The sequence below is a fragment of the Argiope bruennichi genome, chromosome X2 (genome assembly GCF_947563725.1).
Source record: "Argiope bruennichi chromosome X2, qqArgBrue1.1, whole genome shotgun sequence".
Classification (NCBI taxonomy): Eukaryota; Metazoa; Arthropoda; class Arachnida; order Araneae; family Araneidae; genus Argiope; species Argiope bruennichi.
The window spans coordinates 9,831,430-9,849,865 of record NC_079163.1 but is presented as its reverse complement, the minus strand read 5'-3'; the positions used below and the strand labels follow the sequence as shown (position 1 = coordinate 9,849,865).

Genomic DNA, 18,436 nt, shown 5'->3' with positions numbered 1-18,436 from the left:
GAGTACGATTTTGCTACTCACGCATCACATTTGCTTGCACAGCCCCTTTTTACAGGGGGGCGCATTCACACGTCTCACAGAAAGAACAGATGAACAACAATGCCTGAACCGGGACTCGAACCCTGGACGCCCAGATCAGGAGGAAGACGTGCTACCCCTATGCCAGGACGCCGGCGCAATTTAACTTCTTGTACTTGAGGAGCATTGGTATCTGGCATAATATTTAGTTGTGTTGTTGCTCGTCATTTTAAATTCGTGTCTTACCAACAATGTTGTCGATATATTTTTCTGAGTGGTTTTACTCGGTTTTAAATATTAGTATATCTGGCTTTAATACATGTTTTTAGTTTTCAACTCAGCTTATCTGATTTGAGAATCTTGCGACAGGTAAAAAAAAAAATCCTTTTCATTTCTTTTTGCTTGTCTAGGCAAGGTGAAAATAGTTTCTTTTTAAGTATAATTTTATGCATTCTCGGAAATGAATAAAGTTTGTTCTTAAGTTATTTCAGCTTTTTGTTGTTCTTCTGCATGTGGTTATTTCTTTATAGGGCATTTGTTTATTATATTTCAACATTATTATTCGTGGACTATTTAAATACTTTTACTGCAAGCAATTCTCGTGCAAAGTTTTTTTTTACAGTATGCCGGGAAAATGGGTATTCACTATGTTATTTCATTGTTGTATTGTGGACGTTTAAAAATGAATACACGGAATAATTGAGGATATCAGCAACATCAGCTCATTCAAAATATCGCCTATTTTGGAGGACTAGTACTAAAGAAATGAAAGTCAGAAACTGTTTTCTTGATTTCTGTACAAAAGAAATCTTTCTTAGAAAAGGAAGTTGCCAAATTGAGTCTAAAGCTAATGCATTTGCTGAACAAGCAAGAGACTTTTTTTTATGAACAAATTCTAATATATTGCGAAATTAATAAGTGAAAAAATTGCACAATGAAAAGAGTTGGATGGTAAAATTTCTGAAAAGAAACGGGAAAACTGTTCACATAGTTAAATTTGTAGAGTTTTATTTCGTAGATTTATTTATATAAGTTTTGAACCTTCTCTTTTCTTTTAAGGAATTGATATATTAATAAAAAAAATATTTCAAATAACTTCGCATCAATGTTTATGGGGGAAAAAATATTAATCAGTTACTGAGGATATTCTTTGTTTATAATTATATAAAATTGGATTCTCTCTTGTCCAACTTAGTGAATTTTATGAGAACACATAGTTTACAAATCAAACTATTACGTTAATTATGGTTCTTATCTTTTTTTTAATCTCGTATTTAAGATAAAATGTGACTTATACTAATTGCCCTTTTAGACTTATGCATAAGTTCGTAACCTAAATTGCAGTAAATTGGGTATAATCGAAACAAATTTTTTTTCATTGTTATTCATTAGTATTTGTATGAAAATTAGCTTCTATTATTATCTAATAATTCACAATAATTGAAATCACCCAGGCATCTTTATTTTGTCTTTCCTGCTGGTATGTCAATTACTAATATAATGTGATGCCATTTTTTGCGCCAAAGACGGCTGCTACTTTGAGGACGAGTTTTTGTAGGAGGATGCTTAGAAAAAGGCTGCTCATTAGTTTCTGCAGGAATTGCACGCATGAATGCTATGTTTCTGCCGGTGTTCATAAAAGCATGAGCTGTACAGAGCTGGTTTGTTGATATGACTCTTGAGAAATTAGACTGGGTCGTTTAGAGTCTCGATGCCATAAAATACTTTTGGGATGAATTGAAACAGGTAGATTGTAACGACCACCTTATATTCGGAGCTTAGCATTTTTATTTTTTTACAAGATCGGCGTGCAATTCCTGCAAAATTTTTTCTAAACTAATGTTTAGCCTTCCTCGTAGCTTAACGACCGCCTTTGCAGCAAAAAGTGACATCACCTCATATTGCTACGAGACTGACGCATTTGGAAGATGAACGAAGTATGGAGATGCCCTTAAGCTTTGAAATGTATTTAAATCGAGTTATAATTATTTGAACAAGATAATGCAAGTTATAGAATTTCTTATTAATGATGCCCGATTCACTACAATTTATGTTAAGTACGCGATTTATAAGTATGAAAAGGTATTTAGTATATTTCTGATCTTTTATAGAATTCAATATAACTATTTGAAGATTGAAATCAATTTGTGGAAATCCCCATGTTTTTTAACCTATATTAGAAATTCAACTTCCTGCAATGTCGATACTTCTATGAATTTCAATGGTATTCTACTGGAATTTGTTATAGAAGTTACCAGATATAGCTGGCTTTTAAATTTTGAGAAGTCAAATGTTATACTTCACACTTGCGTAATTAAGATTTATTTACTTAAAACACCAGTTTCCCAGAAGATTCACTGAATTCTGTTTAAATGTTAACAGTTTTTTAGTAGTTCGCAGCATATTTCGTAAGTTTTGCATTATAGATAAGTAACTACTTTTTTAAAGCAAAACTTAAGTGAAAATTTGAGGTTTTTAAAATAAATCATTATATCTTCCCGAATATGGTTGCTGTTTTTTCGAAAATGGATGTAAATATCGCCCATTGCAAAAAAAAAAAAAAAAAAAAAACCTACGCCGAAAGTTTTAAATCATTATCCACTGGCTGTCCATAATTAGAAGAAACTGTTGTTCATTAAGTTATGAAATTATGAGATGTAAGAAATAATGAAGCGATGGGAATTTATTTCGGCGAATTATTTCAAAAATCTCGCTGCCAGAAGCAATTTTCTTTTTAATGGCCTTCACATTTACGACTGGTTCTTTATTTAGATTTTACCATTGTCATACTAACACAATAACTCACACTCATTAAATTGCATAATCTCTAAAGTGAACTATAAACTTTAATTAAAACTGTTAAATATCGTTTTGGTTACACCTACTGCAGTTTCCACCGAACCAACAGTTTTCAACTAAACTTAAAAATCCTGAATGGAAATGGGTTATTGCACTTTTTTTGTTTGTTTAGATAGGGGGTGGGGGATCGTTTTTTTTTTGGGGGGGGGATAGTTTCTAAAAGTGATTTCAGAATGTCGTTACTTTTTTTAGTTATTATTTTTTGTTGAACATTTGTTATTTATACTTCAACATCACTTAGTAAATCGCCAGTAGTAATTTATTTAAATACTTTTTCTGCACGAAATTTTTAGGCCAAAAAAAGTTCTAAAACTTTTTAACAATATGTCGGGATAATGTGTTTAAATCACTGTGAGCTTTGAAAAATGCGTACATTAGTAGTTCAAGGCTTCCAGAAATGAAGAGTAAAGCGAAATGTTCATGGTGCTTCCAAGTTGTTACTTTTAGGCCATTTATTATTCTTGGTCAAAATATGAAAAATGATTAATGCCAATAAAATTCCTTTTTTACTTTCTCGTGTACGAAGTATTCAAAGGGAAAAAAAAAAAAAAAAAAAGCCATCGTCGGAAACTTTGAGCTTGATATTTTATCTTATCTCTATGCTGCGAGTTAGAAGGATGCAATTTGGTATGTTGTTTTAATACCAAATTTGTAGACTTCTGTCAAGTTTTTGTATGAAATTCATTGCTCGGATTTTTCTCTCCTATCTGCCAGAGTGCAAGTGAACACGATAATTTTAAAACGCGAGGGGCTATATCAATAAAATTTAGTTGATACTAGATCAGTATCAATTTTTGAACGAAATCTGTCAAAGATTTAATCCTTTGTACATTCGCATGCATATAAACACGATGATTTAAAATTCCAACAGTTTGAATGGATGAAATATGATAAATAGTTTTGAAGTTATAACCTTGTCAGATCTTCATTTTATTTCACCGGCCAAAAAGCATCCAAAATGCAAACTTGATTTTCTTTACTCTGTACCGCGATGCACAAAACGTTCATGTGCGGATAAAAATAAGATTCATGATCTGAAGATAAAAATCTGATACACGTGACTTTCATGCCCTTGCCTATTTTCCCAAATTATTTTGCGGAAGGAAGAGAACACTTTTATTGGGGAATGTGCGTGAAAGTCTCGGGGAATCTACTTCCCCGAGACTTCGCTTGTTGCTTTCACATTCGTTGCAGAGCATATTAAGCCATTTCTTCAAATGTATCGAAACTTTGCCTTTGTATGCATCCCTTTTTTTGCCTTTGTTGTTTTGTTGTTGCGAAGTTATTTCTTCTCTAAATAGCTATGCCATTTAATTTTTCGAATAATGAATCATCTTTTTAATTGATAAAGTAAATGCAACTGCAAGAAAGCACACATTTTTGGCATTTCTACATATTTACGAAAGAACTGTTCGATAAATTTGCATATTTTTCAAGCATGATTGTCAATAGTTTGTTTTTAAAATTTTCGAATATATAATGAATAGATCTCCAGTAAACTGTCATCAAAAAATATATTATTTTGGGAGAAAAAACGAAACGTATTGTGTTCTTGCATCAGAAAGGATAAATAGATCAGTGTAATGTTGTTCTCATCGAGTTCATATATTTATTTCGTGGAATATATTGACGATTCTTCATCTTCACTCGATGTCAAGAATTTTAATGTCAGAAAATGTGTTTGGATGCGTTTTTTTAATCTTTTTATATTTGAAGACAAATTTACAAAACTCGGGAGATTTTTCAAAATTATTTGCGTTATTTCTCATGAACATGCTTCTGATGAAAGAGTATTCAATATTTATAAAAATACTGAATTGTTAAATTTGAATGAAATATGTTTTACTATAGTCTACCATGTTTTTAGTATGACCACTAGAATCTATTACCAAACTTTCCGTTATGTGCGAAGTCTAATGAATTGAGGAAAGCTGTTAGTGAGAAAATTAAGCAAATTCAAAGAGTTTGGTGAAATTTCTTAAAAGAAACGAATTTTTATTAACATACTTAATTGGGATGATTTTTATATCCAAGCCTTGTTTGCTTATGTTCTTAACCTTTTCTTTCAAGGAATTGAAATATTAATTGAAATGGCGATATATATAATCTTAATATTACTAACTGTAGTTTAACCCTCAAATGCATATTGTTGTTTACATCCAGTTCCACTTAATTTTGTTCAAAAAACCCGTTGATAACCATAGACAATAGATCACGTATATTGTTGACATTATGTTTGGTGGGTAAGTTATATTGGTATTTTTTTACATTTGAATGTGGTGGGTGATGAAGTTCAGTATGTTACTTGAAGAGAGAGTTTCTGTTGTCGAGTTCCATATAAAGGAGTGATTTATCTAATTATTAAAAAATTACTTCTCATCTGTTGTCAGGTAAGCTATCAATGTTTGATGTTTGTATTTGAAAATTATACTGGATACAAGCTAGATTTTTGGGAAATACTATATGCTTCCAAATGTCTGCATACAACGTTTTTCAAAATATATATACCATATTATTATTTGTATTTTATTTATTTTTTATGTAAACTATGACTATTTTCCTATAATAGACAATTTTTTTTTTTAATTCAAGACAAATAATCATGCATTTAAAGGTCAATAAATAATTTTAGATATGCAATAAAAGCGCTTTAATAGGATTTTTCAAACGAAACGCATTAAAAGCATTTTAAATATTTATTTTAATTTTGGTGAAAAATATTCAGCAATTACTGTTGATAATTTATATTTTATAAAATTGGATACTTACTTAGTTACTATCCAGCTTAGTTCATTTCATCGTAATGCGTAGTTCTATAATCAAAAACTTAATGTTTATTCACAATTTTTTCTAAAGTGCTTATTTTTTTTTTAATAAAATTCCACGCACCCTGGGATCTTTATGTATTTTATTGCAAAATTCTTTATGATTGGGGGAGTATGTAATTTCGTCACTAGTTTGCTCCTGCCTCACTAAAGTTTCCCATTTTCTTGCGCCTTTTTAACTTTTTCAGAATTTATAAACCCTAATATAAGTGTATATATACTCGGTTTTTGAGTAACGACAACTTGCGAGTTTTTCCCCCGGAAACTCATCAGGAAACTTAATAATTAGAGCATTTTCGAAAGTTGATGTGCCAAAAGGTTATCGCCAAATCATAACAAGGATGACAGTAAAATCTGTTTACAAGTGCTAGTAAATATTTCAGATGGGGGGTGGGGGAATTGGCATTAACAATATGTAATTAATGTTTCTTTATTGCAATGAAATTGATCCTCTAGACCTACAAAAACCTAATCGTTTTTTCTGTAAGCTTTCTCTTCCAGATAGCAAAATTAGAGGAAAACATATTTTGTCGAACTACTTTAATAGTCACGGTGGCTTTAAAATCTCTTCTTTTTTGGACATTTTGCGTCCTGTAATATCTTATACTGACCTTGAATTGTACTTCCTTCCTCATTAATTATTTTAAATTCTTTCGTAATATTGTTTACAGAACTTTCGCTCACTCTCCTGGCATCACTGAATCGTTCTCGAACTGTTTGTGCTGCCGAGTGAAATTTTAGCTCGGAAATGTTTTTAAGTTCGATTTAAAAGATTTGGCTTGAACATTGTGCTCTTGGTCACTCCTAGTCACTGCTTTAAAATTATAACCTCTTTTAGAAATCATTCTATGTTTAAAGTGACCGATTGCCATGTTTTCTAATTTTTTTTTTTCTTTTGATTTACAAGTTTGATTCAACTTTATTTCGTTTTCGTGCAAAACAATTAGTGGTTTTTCTTTCCGAATAAAAATAATCTCTAAAACTACAATACATGGGAAGCTGTTTATTTACGTATCGTTCAATTTATTTTTTATTAGTTGTATGCTAGTTAGCTTACAGAATGTTAGATTTTTTTCATAATGTTTTTGGTTATTCTTAGAAGCATCAATGTTTTTAAAAATTATTCATAAGTCCATTGTTTTAATTTCAATTTTTGAAAAATGTCTTTTTTTCTGATATCGTGTAGAAATAGCGATACTTTAAAGGAGACTGAACTTAGTCGTTTTTTAAAAGTAGAGCTAGACTGGTGCAAGTTAGATTTCATCGTAATTTATATTTTTTATTTATTTTTCATTTTTATTTTATGCGATAGAAAACCTATCTATTCTTTAAGAACCTGCTCACGTATGAACGTTTCTTCCATCCAAAACATAGTATTACTCCGAGTCAGCGTAAACAAGAACAGCGGCAATAAATAAAATATTAAAAAAAGAGGGGGAAAATTGGCACACTGAGAGAAGAAAAAGCGGGCGATTTGATGTATCGTTTTCGTTCCAAAGGAAATGGAAGACCAGCAGCTTCTGCCTTGTGGGGAAGGCGGCACCGTCTACTCAAAAGATGACAGGACACAAGTTAGAGGAGATTGCATTTTTGGCGCTTCAGAAGTATACTTGTTCAAAAACAGTTCACTAGTCACGAACTGCTTAGCTTGAAGACATCCCCCCCCCCCTTCTATTATAATCGTACTTATTTTTTTCCCTGCCCTACCCTATTGGTTGCAACTAGTTCACTTGTAAAATGCGAAACTTGCAATCATTGAAGAATACATTTGCGACAGTTTTAGTTTTTCCTTTTTCAAAAGAAATCTTCTGGATTCATTTTGTTCTTTTCATCTTATAACATTCTTAATACTTCTCAATATCTCATTTGTTTGGGGAATTTCAATGTTTCTCTTATGAGCTGTAGTTTAAGCGGCATAATACTAAGTTATAAGAAATGTTTTTGCTAAAAATTTTTGCATAAAGAAAAGTGTTTTCTTTTATTGAAACGATCGCATTTTCATTGTAGAAATGTAAAATTACGTCTAAAGATTCAAGCCATATTATTTTTCAATCTTTATAAATATAGTACGAAAAATGCAACAATTTCTGTGAGACTATTTGCTTAAATCATTTCATGTTCGTTCTTTCCTTACTATCTTTTAGCCCTAAATTCATTTTTCTATTGGAAAGTTAACTTATTGAAGAGTAAGTTGTTAGCATGAAGTCAAAGCTTTATATATCGAAATGATTTTCTGTTTAGAAAGCGGTTATAAAAGGTTCATTATGCCCTTGTAATATATTGTTTATTATTTGACTTTGAAATGCTTAAATAAATATTTTAATATCATTTCATAACTTAATCTGTAAATTAAAAAAATAAAGTTAAAAATTTTGCGCTTAAAAAAAAAACTTTAATATTTTTTAAAGAAAATGAATGTGAAGAGTAAATGAAGCATTTTAATTGCCTTGCTAATTTTTAAAAAGTGATTATAAATTCGGAATTGACTTACTATATGCTGAATTCCCATTAATACTTATCTGAAGGTGTACTAAAAAATAATTGTTTTTTGAAAATTGCATGCTTATTTGATGATTTTTGTTGAAAAAACGTGATTTGAAATCTTAGTTTTTCTTAATTATGTTTAGAATTTCATTTTCATATTTGGCATCGGATGGTAATAGAACAAAAGAAATTAAAATTTATGAAACAAAATTGTCTCGAGTACAAACTGTTGATCAGTGTTATAGAAAATTCTATAACAAATAATATTTGATATGGCCTACTGGTATATTTATGTGTTCCTATTATTTTTTTAACCCTTTGGGCTCCACCGGGACATATGTCCCGCTGATATTTTTAAATCACTCAAAGGGATAAGTAATTGGGGAATTTATTGAAGTGCTTGTCCCAATAGTTTTCTGTGATTACATTCGTATGTTAGTGCAATTTTTAACTAAATTTTAGCAATAAAGAAATCCGAACGGAAACTGTATGTGCCATCAGTAAAGTTGCACTCTGCAAAAACTGTTTTGCAATGTATCATACATAGAAATGTCATGAATGATGTTGGATATGTAATTGGTAAGAGTTCTCTTGCAATAAAATTGTTTTAAAATATTATAAAAACTAGACCCAATTTCCCACTGTATTTTATATGGTCATCTCTGTATCTTTATATGGCATACATGTGCCCCATTAAAAAAAAAAAAAAAAAAAAAAAAAAAAAAAAAAAAAAAAAAACCCCACTGGGACACATATGACCCACCTCAAAAATTGCATCTATAGTTTTATTTTAGCAGAATATAGCTATTTATAATTTATTTGACCCATTAGAGCCCTAGATTATCTTAATTTTGAAAAAAAAAAAAAAAACTGGTATTGAAAGGGTTAATGAAATGTACTTTTCACATGTGTCTCGTTGAATGCGTGTCGAATGAAACTTTTGAAGGTTTCGTGTGGTGTGGACTTGCAGGGTTACTGAGGATTCGCTGTGGTCTGATAATTTTCGGTTAAATTTATTGTGTCTTTTACGAGCTCTTTTTTCATTATTTAGGCGAATTATGTTCCGGCCAAAGAAGACTATCTCGAAACACAAAAGCCCGAGTTCGATACAATTCTTTGTTTAAGAGTGACCAAATGGATACACTTGAATTTTGGAGACGAAGGTTTAAAAATGGCGTTTAAAAGGATGTTCGCACAACTGCGCAATGGTGGTCGCTTGATTTTAGAATACCAACCCTGGTTTACGTATTCTGCTAGCAAGAGAATTACAGTGAGTATTTTGCATCCGCATAAATTGTAGTGTTAGATTTCAAGTAATTTAAAAAAAAACAAACCTTTAGCTATTTTTTTTTTCTCATTTCTTTTTAAAAAATGGTTTCCAAAGAGATAGGTATTCTTTTAAAAAAATGGCGAGTGACTTTTTCGAACTTTGTAGTAATAATAATTAGTCACTTTTGTGATATGAATTGATAAATATGTATAATGCATGTATTTTTGAACATGTATGTACATCTGATGTGCGTATCAATTTGTATTAAATACATGTTCATGCAATACATGCATTTCTGTTATGTGAACGCAGTCATTATATATATATATATATTTTGTAATATATATAATATTATGAGTGCATCTTAAAAATATTTAAGCATAATATTTTAAGTGTGTACTTGCTTGTGTATATTGAAGTGCCAAACATTTAATTGCTATAGATCATTGTCTGCAATTTTTTGTTGTTGATTTAAAGAATTCTTTGAAGTAGAATTAGAAAAAAGTTATATTTAAATGTATTTTGTTTTATATTTACTTTACTCAAATACCATAATTTAACTAAAAAGAAAAAATAAATGATTTTTTATTTTTTAACATTTAAAAGGGATTTTAATAAAAATTGACATTTAACAAGATGAATTATTTTTGTTTTATGTAAATTGTATGTCATTATTGGAGCTTTGTTTATTTCTTGGGCCAAAATATTTGTGGCGGAAACAATTGGCTATCTTTTTAATTCCTGTTTATGAGTAAGTTCATATTATAGAAGACAAATGTATTTCCAACATTGATAAATTTACTATAATATTTTGGCCATATTTCCTTTTCTTTTTGAAATTGATCTTGTGTTTTATTTGAAGTAGTTTTTGAAGAAGTTTCCGCTTAAGCTTTTGATTTGGAGCTGTAGGTTAGTATAGTACTTATTTGGATTTCCTTTTTTCCCCCCTTCTAATCTTGACATACTCAATACTAAAAAAAAAAAAAAAGTCCTTTTGTTTCTTTTTATTTTTATGTAGGCTCCTTGCATTTGGTGAAAAGTTCTTTTAACACTTGATACATTAACAAAAATTTGCAGAACTGAATTAAGAATGAGCGTTACTTTGCACTTTTCAAAATTTCAATTAAGAATATTTACTAAAAATCTGAAAACAATTTTAAAAAAAAATTTTGATTAATTTTTTTTAGTTGAAAACAGTTAAAAAAATTTTTTTTTTGAGTTGAAATAAATGTCCATAAAAAAAATATACAGAATTTGTGTAAATGTATATGCTAGAAGGAAGGAGAGGGTATGTTTTGATGGCATTTTTCTTTTATTGAACAATTTTGGAATATTCTGGACTGACTTGTAGATATTAATCTCATTACTAAAAAAGAATGTATACTGGTGGACAAGTACTAAAAAACGGATGATAATAACACTATTAAGAAAACAAAATGGAAGGCAGGCTAATGTTTAAATTAGCACGAATCCGGGATTCAGTAAGTCGTGTAGCGCATATACAAATTTTGATTTGTCGAATTTTTTCTTCATATGACAGTGCTCATAAGAAATATAAAGAAATTGATGCCATTGTTGTTCAGACGCAGAGTTTAACGGGAAAAAATCAATTGATAAACTTGCAATATTCGGTATGTCTTCCCGATATCACTTTGATTTTACGCTTATTGTTGGCAAGATAGAAGAAAGGCGAAAAATTAGATGTCAAATCCCCTGGCAACATCAGTCGCAGTCATTTGGAAATCATTTCAAGCAAATGGAATATGTAAGAAACGTCACGGGAGAGGTGATGTTAGCAGTACGACGCCTGCAGATGATAGGTATATAGTGATATCGACAAAAAGAAACTGCCACAGTACGGCTAGTCATGTAGCAAATAGATTTCTTATTGCTGGCAAATGGATTTACCTAAAAACTGTGTTCAGACATTTGCAACAAGGGCTGTACACCTGCTGCCTTGCTGTGTCCATTCCATTACCCAGACGTCACCACACCACCCGTTTACATTGGTGTCGTCAGCATCACAATTGGAAGGAATAGGACTGGGCTTGCTTACTCTTCTCAGATGAAAATAAGCCCATTCTTTTGTCTGACGGTCTACGACAACTCATCTGCTGGAAGAAATGGTACTGCATATAATCCGTTAAGCATACAGGAAAGGTATCGATATCTTGCATGTAGTGTCATAGTAAGGGCTGGCATCATGCTCAGTGATCATACATTCCTTGATGTGCTTTCAAATGGGACTTTGACTGACGAACGATAGATTAATGATGTTCTTATGCCTCATGTTCGCATGTTCTGTGGTGCTGTCCCTAATACATTTCATGTCATACATTCATAAACGACAACGCAGTATGTTGTCGAACAGTCGCTGTCCAGGAGCGTCTAGAGAGCGAAGATATTCAACGTGTCGAATGGCCAGCTCGGTTCTCCAGATCTGAATACGATTTAAAAAAAAAATATCTGAATATTTTGGTAGAAGTCTTGCTGGTACATAGTGCACTCCAATGAACGAAAGACTCATCCGTGCACTGACAGAAGAATGAGATAAATTACCTTAACAGCTGCTGGATAATGTTGTGCAAAGCATGCCATGACGTGTGGAAATTTTCATCCTCCTCCATGATGGCTATATCTTATATTGACATCTTCCGCCAGAATATCTGCAAATGAAAATTCTTTTTTTCCACTTTTACGTATTCAACTCAAATGAACATTTTGTCTTCCGACACTTTTCAAACCCTTCTACATTTCAGAGCAATATAAATTATAATTATTGTTATACCCTAGCATTTAGGCAGTATTTAATCTCAATTTGTATCCAACCACGCTTTTTTTTTATATACAATACAGCCGTTTTGTGATCCGTACTTGGCAACTGTCCACCAGTGTATTAATATGCATTCAGTTTGTAACATTTCCTATTCTCCATTGATTATTGCAGTATTTTCTCTGGTTTTGGGCTATCAACTGTCGCATTTCTTTGCACTCTGAATTTTCAGATCTATTTTCTTTTTAATTAATCGTAAATTTTCTTTAAAAATTCCTTGGAAAATTGTACCAACATTAATCATTATCTTTGCAACTTAATATTGAATGTTGCTCTGGAATATGAAACTGTTTTTTTTTTTTTTTTTCCCCATATCGTAACAAACTCGTAAAATTAGGTGTTACTTATATTTACTTTATTCATCGCAAAAACATTTTTATTCAAAACATTTTTCAATGTCGTATTCAAGTGCTACCAAAAAGTTACATTTTTAAAAGCATGAAAGGGGAACAATGCTAGCAATAGTTTACTTAAGAGATGTCCTAAATTGTTTCATATCTCCCCCCCTTTTTTTTTATAGGAGTGCCTGTTTTAAAAGGGAGGAATGATGCGTTGCCTGATATATTGATGGATATATATATACAAGAGGGTATGTGTTATTGGGTAAATGCATAGGTTTGCATTTTTGCTAATGATATCTGTACGGCTGCGGATTTATATTTAAGAATTTGATTCATGCTCTTGCGCCAATTTATTGATTCATTAGAAAGAAATCAGTGTTGAAGAATTGCCAAAACTAGTACACTACCTTGCAGCCAAGAATATAGGTTTTAGATTTTTGAATATATTAATAAACAGTTGTGGGATAAATACAAATTTTCAACTGTGTCGATTAACCAAGCATATGTAATTTTCTCTAACATGTTAGTTTTTCCTATTTTTAACAGTTTTGACAGCTGAAATGATTCTTTTCTGCAGTTTGAAACATGAAAAAGATTTTTTTCCCTTGATTAAGTAATCATTTTTAAAATTTTCAGGTATTCCATGTGTTATATTTGATTTTAAAGAATATTTTATCATGTATGCAATATTTTCAAGTTATTTTATAAGCGTGTAAACCACTAAACCCTTCTTCATGCCTTCGTTTCTTTAAAATTCTTTTAAATGAAGTATGACGCATCTTTTGTATTTCTTCATACAATCTTTTAACGAGACAGTGGACTTTGAAATAAGCAAAAACGTACGAAAATGTGCAATTTTATTTTTGTTACATCACCAAAATATATTTATATTCAACTAAAATAGCATTATAAAATGTTATTCAATAAAATAAATATCTGAAGGGTTAAGATGAAAAAAAGTACATCTTAATGAGATTTTTCAAAATGATATTGTAATTAGATTTAAATATATTTAAAATGTTCTAGGTGTCTTAATTTTTGAAGAAATGAAGTGAAATTGATAATAAAGATTTCGGTCTAACATTAAAAGTAAATAGGGTATGCATTTTATGTTTATAGTTTTTTTTAGCTTGTTAAAAATCGATTTTAGTTCAGAAAAATATAAAATTCCTATAAAAATTCAGTAAGTGTGCATAAAAATATTCCTAAAAAAATTAGCATTTAATTGGAATACAAAATCATGCGTAGTTTTGTTCCAACTAAATTTACACTGAACAATAAAAAAAATTAAAAATTAAATCGCCTGCAATATTTTGAAATTTTTAAAAATTATATATATATTTTTAATTTTTTAAAAATATTATATTTCGATTTTAAAATGTTAAAGAAATTTGACGCACTTATATTTCAATACATATGCATCAAAAATTTATATATTTAAAATTTAAGAATTAGAATTTTTATAACCCTAACTAAATAATTCCCAAAAGTGTCTGATAGTCCACTGCCCCCTTAAAATATTTGACCATAGAAATTAAAACTCATTCGTGGTAATAAGTATCGACTATTTTCAATTAAAATGTCTTAAGAATTATACCCTACATATAAGTTTGAGTAAGTCTATTTAAAATAAAGTAAGCATTAATGTAAATTTTATGCAAGTAGATTTTTAAACTCACTGAAATCCGAATATGCATTATGGAGGGTAAAAGTTTTTCCTGAAATGAGTCATTTTCATTAGGCTTGTTTTTAGATATTGCGCGGTTTTTTTTGTTTTTTTTCGTATTAAACTTGTGTAAATCAGTATTGTATTTAATATATCATTTTTGCAAACAGGCATATTTCTATATTAAGATGTATTAGTTAAATTTGTTTTTCTGCTGGTTTTCCATTGTTTAAAAAGTATGGAAAGAAAAAAATAAAAACTAAAGCTTTTTCGTAATCAATTGTTTAAATCATCTGACTTTTCGAGTATAATTTTTATTATAATTGGATTTTTTCTATTTTTATTTATGTAGGCAATTTGTGATTCATTATTGCCGCATACTAGTGAAATATATGCATTCGAAATTTGCAGCAATGTGAGATTTTATGCTAGCTAAACTATTTAAATCTCTCCAAAATCGAAATGCTTTTATTAATATTTTTAGGTTTTCAGTACTTTATTATTTTAATCGTATGGGAAAAAAAACTTATTATTTAATCTTTTATCTCTATAATAATAATAATACAGAGATTTTTTTTATGCTTGTTAAGTTGCAAAATGATAACAAAAAATCGAACGTAGCTAATTTAAATGCATACAAAATAAATTTCTGCCGTGGCAGAATTCAAAATTGATTCTTTTATCTAGCACTGATTGATTGGCAAATATAGTTCAGGGATTTTTAAAACTGGAATTGTAAATGTTAATTTTCAAAGTAACAAAAAGTAGTTTTGTTAGTTAGTGCATTTTCTTCCTAATTTATAAAAAAAAATAGATACATTGTGATTTAAGCTACTGCATTAAAATTTAAGGAATTAATGTATTCAATTTTTTATGTTTAGTGTATATTGCTGCCATACTTTTATTTTGCTGTCAATTTTAAGTATATGCCCTCTTTTATACCCCTGGAGAAAAGAAAAGGGGGAAAAAATTTTGAAAGCCTTAATGGGATACATGCCGAATACAAATGAAGGTTGTGCTTATACAATACTTTTATATAAAAGTTCTCGCTCTTTTAATATAAGGGCAAGCAATTTTAATATTCTTATTAAAAATATCACCAATTATTTTCCATAACGATTTTATTGACTTCTTAGCTATTTTGGTACTACGTTAAAATTTAAGCTTTAGACTATAAATCTCGATAACTATTTCGACATCATATAAACTTTAAATGACTCTGTAATGAGCGAAGCAGATGTTCAGCAAGTGATGGCTCAGATGAATGTAGTGGGTGTAACGGCGATTCTTATCCAGCTTCTCTTGATTTCCGATAATGTCTCTTGCACTGCCTTGTCACGAGATAAACAGGGTTCTTCTACAGTGCATTTTGTTTAAACTACAAATTTTCTCTGTTGATGTTTGTTGTTGTCATTTGATTGGAGCGTATTAGCTTTTAAACGGTATTAATACCTCGGAGTACTGTTGTAAAGTGGAAGAGAGATTTGCCAGTGTCCTCGTGATTTATTAATTAGTCTAGTAACTTTTTGCGAAATATAGTTGTTTCTTCGGAACAATTTTAAAGCCAGGTTTTTTGTTTTACTCGCAGAGGGCGTATTTATGCCATTATCTATTGCATATCAAAGGTGGGACTGGGCGGCATTTAGTACTTATTTTCTATTTTCAAACGGCATTTAAATACAGCTAAGGTTTATATAATCAAATTTATCATTTTCTGTGCACCAACTGGCTAACCAATTGAAGCCACGATGACTTGGTCTGGACGATAACCGAATTTTATCATTACGATATATCATCTTGGGTAAATCGATATTTCAATATATCGCGATTTTATTTATATATTGCAATAATAAATTTTAAAAAACCTTCTTAGTATATTGATTGATTAGAACTTCTCCAAATAAGTGTGATTTTCGATAACCTTGCTAATTTTCGTTTGTATGATAAAAACATTTAAATAGAAAGTATTGCAATAGCATTTTGTTTCAGCTATGTCTGTATTTCTCAATTATCATTTAACTATTGCGATTGTAAGTTGCTAAAAATTAATTAAATATTTTTGCCACTGGGCGTTAATGACTTTTTCTGCAAAATATTTTTAAACTTAAAATACAACTCCTAATATTTGAAAAGCTTCGCATTGCTCTTTTCATTGTGCTATAAATTTCTCAAATTTCCTTTCTGTATCCTCGTATTTTAATTATGTCACAGAACAGCTGTGATGTTTAAAAATGGGCACACTTACCCAGATTTTTCACCATTGCTTGATTCTTATAATTAATTCTAACTTTAATTGCAACTACAACACAATTTCAAAAATTTCTTTAAAAACACTCTTATTCTAATATCTACATAACGGGGGAAAATAAGCTGAATCTTTAATCTTGATCATTAATAATGGGGGGGAGAAGGAAAAAACTAGGATGAAATATTAGTTGCAACAATGAAAACAGTTTGAGTTCTACTTCAGCAGTGAAAGATATTGTTACAAAATGCGCTTTAAAAAAAATTTAAAAACTGAAATTATTCCGCAAAAAATGGTGTAGCTGAAAAGATAATTTTTTAAAATTTTAAGATGATGATAAAATCGTTTTTTTGCGATCATGTTTTCGAAAGTAATTACAGAAAAAAAAACTCAATACTGCCTAATTTTTAGTTATTTAAAACTAATTAAAATTTCTAAAATTCTCACTGGTGCACATTATGCCTCCCACCCTCCCACAAAGTATATATATGCTAGGTTTTGTCACTGTAGGTCAAATGGTCGATTTATTCCTTCACTGCTATTTCTTGCGATAATTAAATTTCTAACGATGAATTAAATTATAATCCGATATTATTATAATTTAATTCATCGTTTTTAGATAGTTGTGATCGAGGCTGGGGTTAGCTTTCATGCTATTAGTCAAAATGATTTAGGAGGGGTAAAGTTGGCAATATTAACGTTTTAGAACTGCAGTAGAGAAGAATTAATCGTATCTAATGTATTGCTTACAAAGGGAGCTTAAAGAATGATAGAGAGTTCTAGGCAGTTCTAGGGTCTTTAGGTGATCACAAAGTGACTTTCCTACATAGATCCTCATAAGGATTACAAGTACCTACGGTTATCTCTCATAGTTTAGATTATGATTTCCTTCACATATCGTCAATTTCTCATCTTCGTATATGACTACAAGTACAAGAGGCGGAGATACCAACATTCAATCTGACTACTCCAAAACGGAAGGCTGACTATGGTAAATTTTTTTATTGCATCTTAGATGATCTCTCATTGATTTTTGTTTGTTTGTATTTTTTTTTTCAGGTTCTTTCATTTCCATTTCTGGAGTTGGTTTGTATATTTTTCTATTGCAATGAAATTAGGCCTTTCATCCATCAGTAATTTTTAAAGTATTTAACTATTTATACAATTTAAACTGTTATTTATTTTTATTTGGATCTACAAAAGAAAATATTAATTTAATCGAACAATTTAGTTTCCTTGTTTAGATGAAAAGTATTATTAGATATATTCATGAAGACTTGATTTTTTTTTTGTTACTTTTATCAGTAAACTGATTACAAAATGAGTTTCTAAAGCTTAACTGAACAGCAGGCATTTTTTTCCATGCTACGTCATTATTTGTTTCTAAGCAACTGTATGCAGGGCACTATTATTAAATAGGTGAAGTAGTTAACTACCTAGAAGCCTTAACATCTTTTTTTATGTGTGGTATTTTCAAAGTAATATAATATACTTATGTTTAAATTAAAATTACTTATGTTTTCGCGTATTCAATTTTAATCAAATTAAAATTAAATATCTTTCAAATATTAGAAAGCTATTCAAACACTATCTCTAATTAATCATTTTTACAAGTTCTACATTGCTATTATTGTACTTTAAAATATTGCTTTATAATTAATTTAGATAGATTTTAAAAACGTTACTTTTTACAATTTTGTATAAAATTTAAAAAATGTATTTTGAATTATTTTCTAAGCAGGATATTGAAACCAGCTCTTCAAAAATTGGCACATAATTTAAAAATCTTATTTCAGTATGTCAGGGTTTGCCTTATGAAACTACTTAAATGGGAATTAAATTTTAGTTAACGATATCTAGTGTAGAAAATTAGATACGAGAAAAAAGGGACAATT

General features: G+C 29.9%; 1 protein-coding gene across 2 annotated transcripts in view; it reads left to right on the top strand.

Moving 5' to 3' along the window:
- The window catches only part of LOC129960210 (7SK snRNA methylphosphate capping enzyme bin3-like), an 83,186-nt gene that overhangs the window by 35,618 nt on the left and 29,132 nt on the right, over window positions 1–18,436 (top strand). Inside the window, exon 3 of one of the 2 annotated variants that reach the window (XM_056073445.1) lies at window positions 9,238–9,456. The exons of the other annotated variant lie outside the window; for it this stretch is intronic. Within the exon in view, the coding sequence (XP_055929420.1) occupies window positions 9,238–9,456 (219 nt within the window). The remainder of the gene's footprint in view (window positions 1–9,237; window positions 9,457–18,436) is intronic. 2 annotated transcript variants of the gene reach the window in all.